This window comes from Hesperophylax consimilis, chromosome 19 (genome assembly GCF_061612785.1).
Source record: "Hesperophylax consimilis isolate HC1 chromosome 19, BYU_Hcon_1.0, whole genome shotgun sequence".
In the NCBI taxonomy this organism is placed as follows: Eukaryota; Metazoa; Arthropoda; class Insecta; order Trichoptera; family Limnephilidae; genus Hesperophylax; species Hesperophylax consimilis.
The window spans coordinates 32,417,897-32,438,824 of record NC_142854.1 but is presented as its reverse complement, the minus strand read 5'-3'; the positions used below and the strand labels follow the sequence as shown (position 1 = coordinate 32,438,824).

At 34.0% G+C, this 20,928-nt stretch overlaps 1 protein-coding gene across 1 annotated transcript; it reads right to left on the bottom strand.

Moving 5' to 3' along the window:
* Positions 1–11,123: 11,123 nt before the first annotated feature.
* On the bottom strand, positions 11,124–14,713 carry LOC149415159 (uncharacterized). Its single transcript, XM_089643101.1, has 3 exons — positions 14,599–14,713; positions 14,114–14,260; positions 11,124–11,702 (listed from the first exon to the last, which is right to left on the bottom strand). The coding sequence occupies exon 3, from the start codon at positions 11,698–11,700 to the stop codon at positions 11,191–11,193; it is 510 nt and encodes a 169-aa protein (XP_089499227.1). The 5' UTR covers positions 11,701–11,702; positions 14,114–14,260; positions 14,599–14,713; the 3' UTR covers positions 11,124–11,190.
* Between the last annotated feature and the right edge of the window lie 6,215 nt (positions 14,714–20,928).

Sequence of the window (20,928 nt, the reverse complement as noted above, 5' to 3'; positions counted from 1 at the left end):
TTCAAAGGATAAAACAGTGGTGACATGTGGTGAAAATATGAATAATAATTTTTTTATTAAAAAAAAACGTTACCGGACAGCAAAGTGCACATAAGATTTTTTACTCCAAATATGCTAAGGAATAGCTGGTTAAAGTTTGTCGGGTACGTGCCGATACACCCTGTATAAGAGAATACCACTCCTTAGTAAAAAAACTCCTTTTATTTTACCATAATTTATTAGATATTCCATTGTTACAACTAACATGACTGTATAATTAGAAATTAATGTAAAAGCCCAGTAGGGCGTAAATAAATAAAACTAGGAAAACGATTCTAGTGAAGGGGCACTCTATAACATTCTGTGCCGCTGGTTGTGACAACCGGACAGACAGTCGCGTCGCGTGAAAAAAAAGATTAATAGTAAAAAAGTCTACTTGGGCTAGAAATGATATATAATAACATAACGACAATACTTTAGTGTCACCTTTTTTCTCAAGTGCCTACACATTTACGCATTTAACAATGTATTCTTTTGTATTGGTTATTATTTATATTTATATTTATTATTTATATAAAAAAACCTTTACTCACTTGAGGAAGAAGTTAAATTATAAAAAACAGAAAATTTCACTAATAGATTTCAGAGTATCGTTTGATTAAATAAAAAAATACGTAAAAGAAATGACCGGAGCGACCGGCCGGGTGACACAACCTTACAGGCCGGAACTTTCGCGGCGTCTGAATCAATACGTAGTAACTCCTTGTCAACCCGCACACAAATATACTACGCACAATAGAGAGTTTTGAAGTACTGGCGGTCGTTTTTCGTGTATCTGGCCAGAAATTGGATTTTCGCGAGTGTTTTTATTTTAATTAATTCTTATGAATACATTAATAAAATCTCTAATCTTTTGTGAGGGAGTCGTCGGGAAGTTACTAATTCATCGTCTAGAAAAATAAAATCTGGTACTTGCCGCTTATCTTACAACATTTTACATTTAATAAAATGTACTTATCGTTTTACATAATATATTTAATTGTAAGGTCCTGTTTTTATTAATCTTAAATATAAATAACTTGCATCCCTTCGAATCCCTCTAGAAACATTTAAGATTTTAGTAATAAGCTCATCAGAAATAATTAAAATGTGAGCGTCGGGGCAAATCCCCGTTATCAGGGTATTGTGTCGCCTTAACAGTTTCAATATGTTTGTTATCACTATAATTATTTATTATTTGTAATCCAATGCACTTGTTTAACGTGTTACACTTTATTTGTGTACGGGAAGCGCAATATAGATAACGATTTTTTTGATTTTATACTTTTAAAAGGTTAAACAGGATGTCCGGGGGTAAAGTGCGCTAACTTGGAGGTGATTCTACATGATATAGCTATCAACTTAGTAAAAAAGATTAATAAATTTTTCTAAATTCCAATCACCTCCCGGAGTTAGCGCACTTTACCCCCGAACACCTGGTTAATTGTAATTAATAAATACGAAGTGTCCGGGGAGTCTGATTGAAATCGGAAAACACAATTGTCTTTTAAAAACAAAGTTATCAAACGAATTAACAGTTTAGAAAGTTTTATCTGCTTATAATGTTTATTTTTTATATTTCTTTGTCATTTAAAAATATATTGTGTAGGTGCAAATATTGAATAAACGACTAAAATTAATGGAACATTATTGGTCTAGTATTTTAAATAATTGCTGTTTATGCTAAATATATAAATGACTGTTTTTTTCCTAAATAAAATAATAAATAAAATTAAAATATTATGTGATTACATATAATCACATAATATGCATATATATAACATCATAATGTTTGATGTCATCACTTAAAATATTTAATTTAATTTTAAATAAATGCTAAAAGGATAACATGTAAGGCGCCATTTTGTGAAAATTTAGAAATAAAAGGTCGCCAATAAAATAAATTGTTTCTAATTCATGAAAAGCTGATACTTTGTGGTTTTACAATAAGGATGCTTTTCAGAAAAATGAGAGTAAAAGTAAAGAATCATTGAGTAAGAAAATCTGAGGTGATTTTACTGGTATAATTTATGTATGTTTTAGTAAAAAAAAATGATGCCATACCTATTAAATAAAACAAATTCACTGTTTTTAATCACTATTTATTATTAGCAGAATGATTACAAATAGTACATATTGATAGAAGTAAGTAGGAACATAGGTGAGAGTAACCATGTAGAAAATTACAAAGCCATAACAAAGTATTTATAGGGTAAGTATATAATATATGTTATTAAACAGCCATGTTTCAAACTGTTATTAATACCTCCCTAGTTGAGAATAACTCGTGTTTATGGAGGGAGTGTCGTCTTAATTATTAATTTTAGGAATACTTCTATCCATATGAACTTTCAAATTATGAACATACGTGTACAGAATAACATTTTATATTTTATTTTGAATATAGAGTCAACAACTATTTTAAAGTGACGATGGCGATGAGTATTCAAGTAATATTGAGGATTTTAACATGTATTGTCAACCAATTATTTAGAATTATGTTATTTAAACGAGGCCTCTCAAATTAATATTTTTGGCTATGGTAAGTGGTTATGTGTTACATTGTGTCAGTGTTAATATTTCTGTAACCTTATTTCTAGATGTCAAAGGCCAAGATATCAGTGACGACTATTTCAAGGAGGATGCTCTGTAATCTCTGTATCAATTTATTTGTTTTAATTTTTTTTTAATGAAATCTTTTTACTTTACAACTTGTGAAGGTTACCTTTCAATGTAATTTATATCATTATATCATATAGTTGAAGATAATACTAGTAAATCTAAACGATACATGAAATAGAACAAGGCGCAGATAAATAAAACGATTTAATAATTAAATTAAATATTTTTTTATTTAAAAATATATTTCTTTTATATAAAAACATAAATATGTTATACTAAAAAAACTAATTACAATAAAAATGTTTTATTTTTAACGCAACTACCCAATTCAATAGAGAAAAACGTTTCTCGTGTTTGAGTTGGGGAGTAGTGCCATTACAATATATTATATTGGGTAAAGAAAAGAAGAAAGTTTTTATTTATAAAGTAAGAAATAAATAAAATGTATAAATCATGATAACAAAAGTATAGATAATGAAAATAGACTACAATATCTGTTACTAAATTAGATACGCACTACGCAGTAAATGTAAATAAATTTAAGAATATATTTATTTATATTTAACATTTATTTAAGAATAAAAGTAACATAAAAATAATATTATTACATTTCGATTAATAAATAGGTAGTAGGTGGTATAAGTACATGGAGTTATTTTATTCATTTGAATAAACGGAGCTGATAATATTGCAAGCGAAGGTACATAATACATAGCGACAATAATCTGTTGGTGGTTAAAATAGTGGACTAACTTGCTGGAAACAAAAAGCACTGAGTAATCAATATAGTGGGTGGTTTATTTATAGTTTTGGTTCTTTGTGATCCTGCCCAACCTAAAATGACGTAGATAAGCAAATAGTTAACAAGAGCATAGTACACATTTTTTGAAATTTTAAATATTACCAGTAAAAATGTATATACATTGTAACAGTTATAATTGCTACCCCAGGAATCGAATGTTGACAAGATCAGTAACTGGGAACGGATATTGACTTGAAACAATCGCCTTTTCGAGTGTATAGCCGCTTGTTTGGTTAACAACGGAACAGTGCAACTAGAGGTAGGTCCTGCGAGTACTACAAAGAAATACCTAGTAAGAATACCGGTGACAAAATACTCCATCGAAATCCATGGGGGTGCGGGGGGTTGTTAGAGAATTTATGTGAAAAATTATTCCCCAAAAATTCATATGAAAAAATCTATAAATATTAAAAATCCCCTCAGTAATTTTTCAAATTCATAGGAGGGGGGTGGCTAAGAAATTCCCTGCCAAATAAGTAACTGTTACAAATACCTATCAAAATAGTACCTATTAAAAACACCCACCATAAATACCTATTCAAAATACCCATCAAAAATATCTATTCAAAAATACCCATCAAAAATACCTATTAAAAATGCCCATAAAAAATTCCCGGAATATTTAGTCCCAGTGTAAAATACTTGTAGGTGTTTTGGAGATTCAGTCCCAAGTACAAAGTATCGCATGAAAATAGCCGGTACTTTTACTGGGTACCTACGATAAATACGCCTCACCTCGAAGAACGAGTGAGTAATTGTTCAGCGGAAAGCTTACGGAAGCGATCTTCTTGGAAGGATTGATGGGTGAATCTCTGGATGACATGGCCACGAGTTAGCTAGCATAGCTTAGCAAGTTACCGGACATCGTGTTTCTAGATTTTATTATATTTTGTGAGGTCAATTTTGACTCCCAAAGCGCCCGTCATTTTGTATCAAGGTTAGTAGTTTTGGTTTTTATAATATGACATGTACAAATTAATGCTTTGCAGTTAGACCAACCTAAAAGCGTTTCCAAAGGAACCTTGTACACGCTCTGAGATGTAATCAGTTCTTATTATAGAGTCGCAGGTTATGTTGTGTATTTTTTTTATTTATTAATATTTTTCTGGTACATACATTGGTATATTTTTATAATAAAGGAAACACTTTTTTTTATTTAAACAGTTAAAAAGTAAAGAATAATACATTTAGCAGATTAACCAAAAAAATCCCACACAGGCATCACCAGTTCGTGGGTATACTTGTGTTTATTAACAGATAAAATTTTACTCACATACATACATTATCTTTGTAGAAGATTACAAAATAAAATTAAAAAAATCAGTGTTTACTAAATTACAAATCAAAAGACATGATTGAAAAATATAAAATAAATAAATTAAAAATTTTAAGTTACATCAGATGTTTATTTATTTATTTAATATCAACCGTATAAATATACCATAAAGAATGATAACATGTCACAGTTAAAATCGTAGAAATATTTTAAAAAAAGAATTACAAATATATTATGTGGCATTTGATTGTGAAATGACAGTAGAGAGTGAGTAAGTAAGTAAGTAAACAAGAGATACAAGTACATAAGTTTCTATAGTGCAAATAAGGTAGAATTAGATTAAATTAATATTGATTGAAAAGATTTGATAGCATAGCCCTCTTGTACCTACCTTGCGTGCAGTTGAGGCGAAGGTAAATGCTAAATCACTATTTAGATTAATCTTTGCTACGAATCGGTATACATTATGAATGCCAAAAATTATACTATGCATAAATTGAAGCTTTTTCTTTCTTTATTATTGATCGGAATCGGAATAAAATTATTGGTTGCGTTACAAAAAATATAAACGTAAACCACTGATAATTTTGTTTTTTCTTGAGGTAACTAAGAACTCATATAAGAATAACCTTTAAAAAAATACCGTTTTATGGGTAAGATTATTTTTTATAATTATTATTGACTAACTTTTTTTCATTCATATAAAAATATTCAACAAATAAATAAAACTCACTTTGGCGCTTACGTCAAATATATCCAGACTCCGCTGGTTAAGCAATTGTCGCCTCTATTCGTGGTGATATAAGACGCAAACATTCTAGCATCTGTACAGAAGTCCGCGGAACGTGGCACGGAACGGAAGTCGGTTTGAGACAGTTTTTTCGACGGTTTTTTCTTGTCGGCATTATTTTGGTTACGAGCTTTAATAATATACACTCGAAGGTTACGAGTATTATTAGTTCTCAAACGGTGAGGGAGTTTTGTTATTATATTGTTATTATTCATCCAAATATTATACTTTTTTTATCTCAAAATACTTTTGAATGTATAGTTTTATTCATTATTTAACAAAATTAATGACTTACTTCTTACGGAAAAATGCTTTCCGTTTGCATTTATGTTGACTAATAATGCGTTTTTACAGGTCCATAATTTATTGAAGATGGGGAATAACACGAAATACAAATATCCCAATGTAGGCAAGCTCAGAAAACGAAAAAATAATCTCAGGAAAAGAGGACTCGCGTTAGGGCAGTACAATAGGTGAGTAATCCAATACATATGTATAACCGGCATAGTCCAGTGGTAACGCAATGGACTGCCATTCCGAAGGTCGCGGGTTCGAACCCGGCGTGCGCAAATAAATTTTATTTGATTGATTTGTGTTATTTCACAATTAATTAATTAAAATAATATATAGTATATTTGCGGCACGTTCCAGAGTGGAAGATACTACCAGTATCGCCCTGGTGTAAGACCACCATTCAGAATTGAAACGTTGCTCCAAATGGCTTAAGCCGTGTTTAGTGACTAGATCTGAATAGCCAGGTACTTCTCCACCTTCCTCTTTCCCTATAGGTCTATCGTTTCGGGAATAATGACTATAGGAGGTGGATTATCGCAACTGAATGAACTATCTGCTTCGGTTGATTTACCAGCTATGAGTTATGGCCAATATACTAAATTACACACCGAAATATGTGAACAATGGCAACATACAGCCTTAGATTCGATGGAGTCAGCAGCAGCCGAAGAAAGAGATGCAGCATTAATGGAAGGGCGAGTTGATTCCAATGGTATACCATTGATCAATGTCGTTGCTGACGGATGCTGGTCTAAGCGGTCTTACAAAAACAATTATTCTGCATTGTCAGGTGCTGCAGCTATAATTGGCCAAAAGTTTGGAAAAGTATTATTCATGGCGGTGAGAAATAAGTATTGCTGCATATGTGCTAGGGCCGATAAAATAAAAATTACCGCAAAACCGCACAAATGCTTCAAAAATTTTAGTCGGTCGTCTAGTAGAAAAAGGATAAATTATTCCAATAAGCAATCTTATCAAGGGCGATGCTATGCAGCGGTTGTATCCCACAACTCTCTAAAACCACTGTATACATTACATAAACAACTTTTAAAGTCCTGGAGGCAGACTAAAAAAATCAGAAGAAAACAGACTAGCGAAATGTCGTCTTACTTTGCGATATTTTCGGAAGAAAAATCGAATTCAGCGACATATGAATCGAAAAGATGCTGAGTATCGAGAGTTCTGCATAAAACCAGATATTCCTGAATCTATTTTCGAGGCGGAGAAAGAAATACTTTTGGATGAGTCGAGAGAAAAACAAAAAGATAGGAATAAAATAGAACGGGAAACAATTTTACAGAGTAACTGCAGTGAATGGATGGAGTTGCGACGTAAAATGATCACAGCATCTTCATTTGGAAAAGTTGTACGTAGAAGAGACAATATAAGCTGTGCAGCTCTTGTAAAATCGTTGCTGTACAAAGTCAATATCTCTCATGTATCTTCAATAAGTCACGGAAGAAAATATGAGAAAGAAGCTTTACATCAGGCTAGCGTTGAACACGATATTGAAATTCAACCGTGTTGGCTATTTATTGACAAGGAATTTCCATTTCTAGGAGCTTCTCCGGACGGTCTTAGCGGCGATATGCTAGTAGAGGTAAAATGTCCTTTAACGTCCTTCAAACTTGGCTTAGAAAGAGCTATTCAAGAGAAGAAAGTTACTTTTTGGACGACAAACAAAGATGGAAGTATGAGCATAAATACAAATCATGATTGGTATTTTCAGGTTCAAGGGCAACTTCGCATTACGGAAAAAAATGTCTGTTTATTTGTTGTATGGAGTGGACGGAAATATCCTTTAAAAACTGAATATATTTATACAGACGACGATTTCTGGAAAATAAAAATGGAACCCAAATTGATCCGATTTTATTTACATTGCTTACTTCCTGAAATTATTGATCCAAGAAATAACAGGAATATGCCAATTAGGAATCCTCCTTTTATAGTCGATGCAATCAATGACAAACTAAAAAAAACACTCTCTCAACCTCCAACAAAGCGTAAATTAACATATTCAGAAAAAATACCAGATCCGTGTGATGTTGTAGAAATTACGCCTTTAACGCAATCATCATCAATGGAGTTACAAAATGGCATAATTACAGACGATGTGTCATCAACAATTGTTCCTGATTTCAACTCTATTGATATTGAGAATGTTATATCATTTGAGAAATTTTAGGTTTATGAATATGCTATATAAATTCACAGTAAAAGTATTTTTTGTTTTTCCAATTTTTTTACATTATAATAAAAGCAGGTATAAGTAATTTTTTTAAATACATGTAAATCTAATATGTTCTAATTAGTGGTAATAATACCTCCCTATTTGACAAATTATCGTGATTAGAGAGGGAGTACTATCACAAGTTGATATTAGATTATATATTTAGTAGTTGCTACAATTAACATGCATGTAGAATTATATACTCATGCACTATTTTTAGAAAAAAGAACTTAAGAATTGTTCCTTGATAATTTCTAATACTGGATATTTGTTTGGTAATTTGATTGTTCTTCAAAAATTATTTGTAAATTGAATTTAAAAAATATATTAGCAACATAAATTTGATAAAAGTTTATTAAATTTTTTTTTAAATAATATATGTAAGTGACATTTCAATGTAACGTATTATTAACAAATATTTTGTATGTATTAATAATGCATACAAATAATAAAAATTAATAAAAAATATACAGTTATTAAAAATTAAAAAATATTAATTATTTTATTAATCACTAATATCCCCACAGTTTGAGTCCATCCGGCAGCCATAGCTCTGCCGCTGTTGTCAAAATAAGATTGATAGTAATCGTCCACCAGTTAAAAAGGTATTAGTAGGTATACGGAAGCCTTGGCGAACGGGGAGGCCTGGTCGGGCGCTTCCTACGTATAGCAGGTACATAGTACGCGGCTACTGCAATTACTTGTCTCGTGCAGATAATTAACAAAAAATGTGCACATTTTATATTCTGTTGGAAGTGGTAGAAACCCAAATATGTTTGGCGTTTATATTCGCCTTAAATAGATCTGCCACATCTGCGTATCTATTACTAACTTCATGCAACCTAGGTACAAGCGAGTGTTTGGAATACTCAGTCCTGATATTGTTGCATTTAAACAAAATTTTAGAACGAGTAGCTCTCGTGGGTATATGAAATTCAATGAGGTTAATTAAATCAGGACTGTCTATACTACCATTTACAATTTTGAACATAAATATTAAGTCGGATATAATTCTTCGATCTGAGAGTTTTAATAAATTTAGATTTTTCATCAAGTAATTATAGTTTATATTTTCAATGGGATATTTATATTTTATATTTTCAGCAAGTCAGATGTAACGGCAAGTAAATGTTTGTATCAATGGTATTTATCCAAGACTTAATTACATTTTTATATTTTTTGTAAGAGGATTTATTTTTACATTCAATTTCTGTAGTCTTATAGAGAGCATTATACATTTTTGGTGTTATAAAATACGCATGTCTTTGCGCAAGTCTGGTATTAGACAGTGGAACTTTAAAAACATTTAACCTATTACTAAATCGGTTTACATTTTTTGTAAAAAGGGTATTTCGAGCAAATATATATATTAAACATTGTAAACAGTTATTTTTCTTATTTCAAACAAATTAGCTTCTTGGAATAATTGCAGAGAGGGGTTTTTCATATACTATTAACTTGTATAATACACGTAAATGAACACGTGTAAATAAATGTTTAAATTGACATCACCGTTTTATTTCGATTCTACCCAACATCTGAGTAATAAAATATAGATGGTTTAGTGTAAATGTTAAAAAATTTCCTTATTCGCTTCTCTGTAATGTAGCTGTTCTACTTTAAGTTTTGACTAATGTTCACACCCAGATGTTTAAGAGTTTACTTTGTCTCATTTTTCATCGTGGATTATACTAAAAAAACGTTCTGTTTAGGTATTTTCTGAAAAGAGAATGAGACATTCTTTTTTGCATTGTTATAATTATTGTGTGAGTAGGTTACTATCGAACCATAATTGTAAAGTGTTAATAACTTATGGTAGATATATTTTTAAAAGTGCATCGTAAATAATATTAGAATTATCTGTAAAAATCAAAAAATAACTTTAAAGAAATGTAAATCATTTGTGCGAAGTATTTTGGAATACGCATTCACTATCTGGTCTCTCAATACATAATCAATAATCATAGGATCGAACGCATACAAATAAAATGAACTCTTGAAATTACTTATCCATTATCAGTTTGGAACGAATAATGATTAGAATTCACACTGTAAAATACACTCTCTAACAGCTAGACGTAAACATTCTGACATATTGCTTCTACGCAAAAGTATGCATGCATCAGCTGATATTTTATCAAATATTTTACTCCAAATTAACATTAAAGCCGCACCAAGAAAATACACAAAAGGAAAAAAAGACATTTTCCATATTAAAGCTTACCACTCTAATACTCCTTTACCGCGAACCTAAAGAAATAATCATAAATATAAAGAAAAAACAAACACGAAAGTTCTACCATTCATTATGATAAAAAGCTGATAATCTGACAAAGCCCTTTATTATAAAAACAATTATGTGAGTCATCAGCACAGGTGCCAATATTAAATTTCTTGTTTGTTTATTCAACCTTTTACCCATGTCTTGCTTGTAAATTACATTTGGGCAAATTTTCACTTTGCTCATTAATGTTGTTAAATTTAATATTTAATTAATATCACTCCTTAAATATTCATGTACCTATGTAAGTTTTTGGCATCGTGACTGGTTTATGTACTAAAATTAAATTAAATAAACAGTATAAATTAAGGAACATTTGAAGTTATTTTTCAGGACCGGTTCATATGCAATATCAACTACTAAAGGGCTGACACTTACTAGAACCTTATGCTAAGGCATCCTTTGTTCCAAAATAATGTCATCAAATTTAAATAGCTTTGTTTTATAACAAACAAATAACGTCTAAATTATCACCAGAGAAGTTTATAAGTATATGTAGATAGCGATAGTTTATACCTAAATATACCAATTAGGAATTCTCTTAAAAAAGCAGACCACTAACAATTTTCGGACATCCCTAATAATGAATTTTAAGTATCACATGACGTTGTTAAATTATTTCCAAAATAAATCATTATTAACGAATGACTAAATTCCTCAATTTCACCCTCAATCTTGACGTTCAACGTTCATTGGGCGACAGTTGGCTATGTCTACTGAAGGGTTTGTGATTAATAGATTGGAATTTTAGAGAACGTTGTCGAATGTCTCGCTTTTGCTGAGCGTATAAAGCCCGACGTTGGCGGGCTTCTTCCTCAGTTTCTTGTTGTTGTTGCATTTGTCGAAAGTCTCGCATATGTTGAGCGTGTAAAGCTCAACGTTGACTGGCCTTTTCCTCAGTTTCTTGTTGTTGATGCATTTGTCGAAAGTCGCGCATCTGTTGAGCGTGTAAAGCCCGACGTCGATTGGCTTCTTCTTCCGTTTCTTGTTGTTGCTGCAATTTTCGAAAGTTACGCATCTGTTGAGCCTGTAAAGCCCGACGTTGGGTGGTTTCTTCTTCATTTTCTTGTTGTTGCTGTAATTGTCGAAAGTCTCGCTTTTTTTGAGCTTGTAAAGCCCGACGTCTACTGGCTTCTTCTGCGGTTTCTTCTTTTCTTTTTCTTTCCCTTTTTATTTGTTTTTCGCGATATTTGCGCATGTACTCGGCGTGTTTTGCCCGTTTGGCTTCAGGATCCATGTCTTTCATAAAAGCCCGACGTTTGCTGGCTTCTCCTTCAGTTTCTTTTACTTTTGCTCTTTCTTTTTTTGTCTGTTTTTCACAATGCTGTTTGCGAAATTTGCGCATAAACTTGGCGTGTTTAGCTCGTTTTGCCTCAGAATCCATACCTTTCAAAAAACAAGAAAATGAAAAAAAATCTTTATAATATATACATTTTTTTTTTTTAAATTAGAGAACGATCAGAAATTTAACTTTTGAAGAACACCGTTATCTAGGTAGAAAGTTAATAACGCTTTCTTTAAAATGGAAAAGCGCAAACACTTAAGAACTAACAATTCAAATGATTTTTGGTTCAAATTTTATATCATAGGAAAATGGCACTAACATTCAAAACGATTGCGAGTTTATTGAATCAGAGTTAAGTCCTGTTCCCTAATATTGCAATTCATACGGGACGGCTTAAAAAGTCTGGATGATTATCCTTTTACTAACGCCTGTTCATGCATTTAGAGAGTACTGGACAGTGTCATTGTCAGCTTCCATGTGAAGAGTGGAGGGAGGGTAGGAATCGGTATATCGGACATATGAATCCCATTGCGGTGCAAGGCGATTGGACGAGTGAGTCCGGCTGGAGAGGTCAGACGGTCTCCCTCAACCGGCCTCTCTCCCGGTTCAGGATGTTGGGAAGATTCATTCTGTTTGTCTTGGTCTTGACTTGGACAATCCTTGCTCCATGAACCCAAGCGAATTACTTGGGGTAATCATTGGCAGAGGTTTTGGTTATCAAATAGAATTTTATAACTATTTCCTCCGAATAGCAATCAGCAGATAAGTAACTGAACGTAAGTCGAATTTTTCACAATTGCGTTCGAAACACAAGATTGGTTTTAAGAAGAGCAAATTGGAAAGTTACAAGCTTAAATACTATTGCACTCGGAACACGAAAAAGGTTTTTCTGCCAATTTAGCAAAATCTGCAACAAGAATTAATTTTATATTCGAAACACGAGACAGTTTTAACTTCAGAGTTCTGCTGCAGCTGCGTGTGAGTTCACACCCACAGACCAAAATAAATTATCGTTATATTCGGAATACGAAAATGGTTTTCCTCCGAATTTAGTACCAACTTCAACTCGAATTTTAAAATAACACGGAACACGAGGATTACATTTATTTAACCAGCTGTACCCCGCCACGCGTTGTTTCGGCTCAGTTTAAATGTGCAGACAGAGGAACAATAGAGCGTGTTGCTTTTACATCCAAAATATGGCGCTTTAAAAAAAACAAATTTTTGTTCAGCAGATGGCAATGTTTTTCAAAAAAGCATGTTTTTACCTATCGCAGGTGACATCTATGTAATATAGGTATATAACAACACACACGTATTCGAATGCAACGTTGTGTCTAAATTTCAAAGAAATCGAAAGAATTATCGGAAATTTAAGATATCAAATCTTCTTCAATATTTATATTTAAATATAAATATTGAAGAAGATTTATATTTGCGAAAGCGAGAAAATATAGTGAAAAGAAGATGCAAGTACAAAGCACGCCGTAATAATTGTTCTCACGAATTTTACAGTATATTTTTTTTTCAAATCTTCAACTAACAAACTTGAAACTGAGTGTAGCGTGTTCTATTACACTTTGAGTGAACTGTAAAAAAACGATAATTAAAAGCTCATTCAATTGGTTCTGAATATCACGGGAAAGCGGAAGAAGGAAAACAGCCTACCTGAACTCCCATGAATCCGGGCAAAAATACGGGCTCTCGAATGCACTTGCACTGGTGAATTTTCCTCCACAATGAGACGAACGAAAAACGAATTTATTTTGATATTTGCACATATGATACGACGACAAAACCAAGGTGGCACCTTCTTGTTGAACGACACGAATTCGACTCGTATTTGCGACAATTAGTGCAAAACATAAATGTTCAAATGTCCAATGTGGGTAGGTCTGTTTTTAGGGAAGGAGATGGATAGTAAGGAAAAAATGGTAGGTAATTCTAAAAACTGTTTCAATACTAAACACTGAGGAATAATGAAAAAAAATAATACGAGGGGGACAATTGAACGCGTCGCTCTGCCAGAGTACTAACTGACAGTACTAACAGCACTAGCTGGTTTGAAACCGGTGATTCAAGAGGTGGGACTGCCATTGATGTTATGATTTCTTTTGGTTTTGTGAGTAAAAAAATGTATCATCTCAAAATGTATTCGAGTAACCGAAAGACAAACATGAAGACTCGTACTCAGTTCTCATGTCCTCACTTCGTCATGTTACAAATTAAATTCGCAAAATTCAAGTTGCCGAATAACATGCTGACACACCATGTTTGATAAGGATAGAGGTTTCGGCACCAGGAAAACATCTTATAGAGTATTTCATATACTTTCCATCGATAAGTAACTTTTGTCCATAAGTTAAAAGGGTTTTCTGGGTAATCACCAATCACCTTCTTAAAAAATCACATTTTACTGATACAGCAGTAGGTACTCTTCAGTAGGTAGGTAGGTACATTCGCCCCTATATATACGAGTTATAAACAAACGTTTTAAGGAAATTTGGCTCACCCGTCGTTTGGTGAATTCTTACGGAGGGCTCAAGGCGATCATTTTTAATATCAGGGACTCCGATATCAATACGACTATAAAAAAATTCAGTTGCTTTGATGGTGACTCCCTCTTCTAGATTTGAAGGCTCCGTTGAACTCACTTCACCTGGTAAGAGAAAAACATTCACCGTAAAATACAATCGAAAGTATAAATTTGCATTAAATTCAGGCCTCTCCAAGGTCCGAATTACAGAAGTCCAATCTTATCTACCCAGATCCCCTCACAGCATTGTACGACCGGGGGGTTATTATATTTCTTCCGTATGCATAGAAAGGGGCGCTCTCGTAAGGTGTCAGATATCTCAAAAAAAAAATATAACCCTGTAAGGTTAAAATAGATAACCCTGCATAACAGCGTATGTGGGTATAGGCATAATCGATGCATCTAAGAACACTCGGAAAACTCGGATTTTTTTGTACGTAAAAAAAAATAATTTTAAATACCTGCATTCTTCTCGGAAATGAATTCCGGACATTCTTGTTTGATAAAAGGATAGTCTATATCCGTATGTATCACAGGAACACTCGCTTCCGCACTTCTTCCTGGTTCTAACTTGATGGTGGTAAGATCCATGATGTTATGTAAGAATCTTTTTGTTCTATTTTACTTCAAATTCATAACAAGTTTGAAAAATTTGAAGGATAACTTAAGAGAAGGAGTGATTGTTTTTGTTCGAGGTAAACAAATTGACCTAAAAATAACATAACCAACAAAAATGACGGGCTCATTCTGTGGAATTTTATCCATAGATACTAAGCGAAAAGATCAAAAAACGAGTTCATTAAAAAATCTGCAGTGTTGCCATTTTAAATGGTTAAAAACATTATTCATAAAGTTCTTTGTTTGTTCTAAAGATATTACGATCGAGTAGTACGGGAATGTATGTTTTTTATTTATTCGTTTGCTATATTGGGTTTCTCATTTCCATGTTACCGTAGTATTGTTAAAAATATTACTAATTTTGTAAAAAATTTGCGCTTTTAAATGACGCAAAACGCGCGCTATTATGGTTCGTTTTTTTATAATTTAGTAATTTCTTACTATTGCCAGCTCTGTATTAATTATCACCTGAATATTAAGTTGCCTTCATTCTTTTGCTGTATTATCTAATATAAGTTTTTATATTCCATGTAATTGCAGTCTGAGCAGAGCGTTAAGGCCCGTTTATAATAGAGATAAGAGGTAAAAACAGGCCGTTGCCGTAATTGTCGTTTATAATTGGAATAGGAATATAATAGAATATGCCCATCAAAGTGACTATGCACTTGATACTTGTGTATGTCAACTGTCAACCGAGAGTACCTATATTATTCTTCCTCCATCTTATGAAAGTCATATTGTTTTTTATATAAATAATTTAAAGCATGGGAATTAGTAAAACTAAAAGCAACAGAAGACATAAATACTCATAACACTGGTTTGAAATAAACTAACTATCTATAAACAGCGAAAAAACTCACGTTATACTATTTGCAATAAAATCAAATGACGTTCCAGATAATTTTGAAATAATTATAAATGACAATTTAAATAAACTGTACAATAAACTGTTCCACATTGATAATTTCAAATAAAATTAAATATGTAGGAATAATAATAGACAAAAACTGGAAAGATCAAATCAACCAAACCGTCAACAAAATAACGAAAGTAATTTATATATTTTTGAAAATTCGAAATTTTTTTCTCATTGAAAATTCTAACATCAGTCTTCCAAGCTATTACAATCAAATCTCCAATACGCTGTAATCAGATGGGAAGCTGCATACAAAACAAATCTACTCCCTGTTGAAATTGTACAACGTCTTATTAGAAAAATAATATTGAAAAAACCGAGAGATTATCCAACACATACCTGCGCAATAGACATTAATTTATACATACATCTCATGCACACATACACACATACAATATATATATATATTTTTTTTTATTTTTTTTTTTTTTTATTTAACAATTTTTTATATAAGATAATGTGTCCTTACTGGGGTACCCCGTTCTAAGGTCACATTGTACATGGTTATATGTTTGAAATAGTATAAGTACATATGTTAAAATACTACATAGAAAATTAAAAAACAATATTTAGAGAAAAAATAAAACATAATACGAGCTTTAGTCTTTGTTGGGTTGCAAAATTATATCTATATTCTTCCTTCCCTTATCCATAATCAATTTCTTAATGTTTATTTTGAAGTCAGTTATTTATTTAATGTTTTTTATTTCAAAAGGGAGGACATTAAATAATTTTATAGAATAATACTGCATTTTCTTTGTCCAAAAGTTGTTTTAGTTGTAGGTTGATGTAACATGTGTTGTAATGTGGATCTTGTGAGTCTGTCTGAGTTTGTCTGTGTAAAGTTGTCCTGGTTTTTGAATGCGTAAATTAGTATATCTTTTGCGTATAATTGTTTTGGTGTCATTACATTCAGGGTTTTAAAAACATACCTGCGACCACTGTACTGAGATAGTATTGTTGTCCTTTGTCCTACCTTCCTTTCCATTCCTGCTAATTTATGTGCCCTTTGGTAATCAGTCAGTATGTTGCAATAACCCGAACCGATCACAATAAAACCGCATCCGCGCGAGATTTCATCTCCCTTATCTTATTACCTAATTATCATCCGATATGGTGCAATCCGCTTCGTGTTAAGTGACATTGTTGTGAGGAGAAAAGACAAGAAGAAGCGAGTGCCATTTCCTAATGGTGAGTCCTTCCTTTATACATACAACAAATATTGTCTTATGTACAGTGGTCATTGCTCAATCATCCAAGGTCCTTCGACAATCATTTCTTACACTATCATAAAACCAACTTCATAACTTCTTATACATCAACACCTAATTTTTGAACAATTTTAAAGTATTCAAATATAATAATCTTGTCCAAATAAACATTATAATTCAAATAAAAAAAAAAACAAAATCACAGCTTTTTAACTGAAAGTCGTACTCGTCAAAAACATATTTTATCAACACAAAAATATAACACCACTTTTGCTCAACATCATTACATATATCTATGGAAAAAAAACGTCAACAGCCTACCCAAAAATATCAGAAAAATTGAAAACGATAAACACCTCCTAAAAGCAATTAAAGAGAAGTTCAACCTAAAAATACCTAAATGATGAAACTATCTTTTTAATTAATTATTAATTTTAAATTCTTAAATCATAATTACAAACACTAAATATTCATCATCTTGATGCTCACTACTTTTCTAAACACAAGCGCCAGCTTGTATAGAAGAGGAATATTAAAAAAATTAATAGAAGTGAAAAGTTATTTTAGTTAACATTAATGATTATTAAACATTACTTTGTAAATTATTTATTATTTTGTAGCCGTGGTTCAGTCGACAATGCTCCGAAGCAGTTCGACGAAAAAACGCGGCTTACCGAGCATACAACACATCTCGAACGTCCGAAAGCAGATCAGCATACAACAAATCGGCAAAGAAATGCAAGAGAATCATTAATAGGTCAAAATTCGAACACGACCTGCAGATCAGCAAAAAGCTGGCTGCCTGCCCGCATGGCAGCAGAGCATTCTGGTCGCTTGCGGGCTCAATAGGTCGGAATTTTTGCAAACCCAGTTTGCCACCTCTTACCAGACCTGACGGCTCACTAGAAAACACCGCCACCGAAAAGGCTAACTTATTAGGGAAAATGTTTGCGGAAAACTCGACCCTCGATGACGAAGGTGCTGTTCCGCCGTCGGTTCCTCACTGCGGCTTCTTTATGAAAAAGCTGAGGATCCGACATCGGGATGTACTCCACGTTATACGGGGCTCGATGTTAACAAAGCTAGTGGACCTGATGGAAAACCTGCCCTGGTATTGCAGAGGTGTGCTGCGGAAATAGTTCCAGTTTTGACAAAGCTTTTCAAAATGTCCCTGAAGTGTGGCACTGTGCCCTCTGGTTGGAAAAAAACGGTCATTCACCCTATTCCCAAGAAAGGTGACCGCTCCAACCCGGCCAACTACCGCCCCATAGCGATCACATCAGTTCTGTCCAAAGTGATGGAACGTGTGATCAACGACAAACTGCTCACATACCTCGAGAAGAACAAAATTATCAACGACCGTCAATACGGATTCCGGCGGAACCGCTCGTGCGGTGATCTTCTCGCGTATGTGACGCATGTTTGGGGGCAGTGCCTGGAACGTCACGGTGAGACCCAAACGGTCGCACTAGACATATCCAAGGCATTTGACCGGGTCTCGCACCGAGGACTTGTCAACAAATTGCCTTCTTACGGATTTCCCGCATCCCTGTGTACGTGGATTGCTGACTTTTTAAGGGATAGGTCGATTCAGGCGGTTGCTGACGGTTTCACCTCTTCCTCGCAATCCATAAATGCTGGCGTCCCACAGGGATCGGTTCTGTCTCCGACTTTGTTATTGTTGCACATCAATGACCTTTTGACATGTGCACCGATTCATTGTTACGCGGACAGTTCATGATAGCTTTTTGTTTGACAAGCCCCCAAAGGGCACACAAACTCCAACGGCTCGGAGGGCTTTGAAGCAGAGAATGGACGGTTATCTCGAGAGTAATTCCTCCTGGGGTAAAAATAATCTCGTCGAATTTAATGTTTCAAAGACCCAATCCTGTCTGATTACGTCTAAAAGGGATCCAAATGATAATCTAGTCTCCTTCAACGGAAGCAACCTTCCGAACAGGCCTTCCATTGATATGCTTGGTATAACTATAAGTGACCAGCTCAGGTACGGGGGCTCCATCGAAGTCAGAGTAAAGTTGGCCTCTCAGAAGCTGGGCGTACTGTACGGGGCCCCGCAGATACTTTAATAATACACAACTGCTGAACCTGTACAAATCGCAAGTGCGCCCTACTGTCGAATTTGGCAGCCATCTCTGGTCCGGAGCCCCTAAATACCTGAAAAAAACCCTTGACTCTGTGCAAAAACGGGCGGTCCGTTTGATAGATTCCCCAATCTTAACAAGCGGACTGCAATATTTAGAGCACAGGCGTCAGGTAGGTATGCTGTCCTTGTTCTATCGGTATTACAATGGAAGATGCTCTGAGGAACTAGCGTCATTGATCCCTTCGGCACCGGTGCATAGTCGGGATACACGCCAAACTCGCGCCCAACATTTATACACGGTTGACATTTTCCACTTGAGAACGGGTCGCTTCTACGATTCGTTCTTAAGTTCAACAGCTCGGCTGTGGAACGAACTGCCGGCCTCTGTGTTTCCTCCCTCCTACAACATGGGACTCTTCAAGACCCATGTTCACTCCTTCCTCTCCACAAAAAGACCCTCCACACAGCATCCCCAAAGATGACATAGGCCCTGAGGGAAATTATTTTCTTCAGGGCCTCCTGTGTGGAGTTAATATATATATAAAAAAAAAAAAACTATACTCAAGGGAGTTTAATATTAACACTATGAATGTAAAAGAAAATGAGGAACGAGTAAAAAAAATAGGTTACTTAGTTACAAACAAAATTAAACATTTATTAAAAAAAAGTGTATAAAGTTAAAGATTAGTTTAAATCTAGGCTTAATACTATTCTTAATTCTTCTTAAAATTAATTGTCCGTTGCTTAATCCTAAATTATTGTTCATTCAATGTCTTTAAAAGTTGGGTCGCGTTACTAACTAAATATACCAAAATTGTTCAGGCACTTTCCTTTACGATGATTCTGGATTCGTGGACTCCACGTTCGCACTTATCACTGATAACACAAGCGGCAACTTCGGCTGGTTCCGAAGGGCGGAATCAGTTCAGCCTGGGTAAAGGCTCCGAAGGGCGGAGTCGGCAGGCAGAGAGTCCTGAGAGGGCAGCTTCCTGGGAGGAAGTCTAGCGACCACTCTGGCTTCCTGGGCGGAATTTCGCGGGGTTACGGGAAGAGCCTCGGCGACCGCTCCAAGTGTTGAAAAATGCTGTTGGTTGTTGAAAAATCTGTCTTCAGCCGCGCGATCCGGCGACCGTCGCACGCCTGTTCTGGGGTGCTAAACTATAGTGGTTCCGCTTTCCACCACTTTGGTACGTTGTTCGGGTCCATGGCGCTGGCGTCGCCACTCTCATAGCTAGATGGCGCTGGCTGGCTGAATCTAGTCTTCCGATTAACTTAAAGTTCTAAAATTTTAATATATATTAGGTATCTTAATATTATGCATACATACACTTAATTGATATCTCGTTGAAAATTAAATTCTTAACCTAAATTTACAATTACTCTTAGGTATTTGTAGAGATTTATAATTATTGTTAAATATTTGAAAATTACATTTTTAAAATACGACCTTCAAATGATTGCAATATAGCCTAGTCTTGGGCGAAGGGTTTTATTGCCCTTGGGTCGCTGGCTTAACATTTTCCGATATCAGATTTATGACTTTATGAGGGTCTATAATGGGTGTATCCCTAGGTTGGCTTTCTATTTTTTTTTTTAAATCGGTTGCTGGCCATTCTATACCACTAAATATTTAAGTCTAATAATACGAACTACCGCCTCCATCTGCGTGTAAAATTACGGAGAACATATGCGGGCGCACGTCTTCAATTTGGTCGTTCTGCGAATTCAAGTCACGTAATTTTTCGTCATTAGAGAATCTGTTAACATTTATTTTTAAAATAATGTTTTAGGCTGATGAATGGCACAATACGATCGTCATATTGCCATTTTTTATTGGTTCCTTTACCTTGTCTTAATGGCCATGATGACGTCATCGGCAGATCTATGGTTATATAGTGGACAAAATTTCTCCCTACAAAAGGCTAGCTAACTAGCGAGTGGT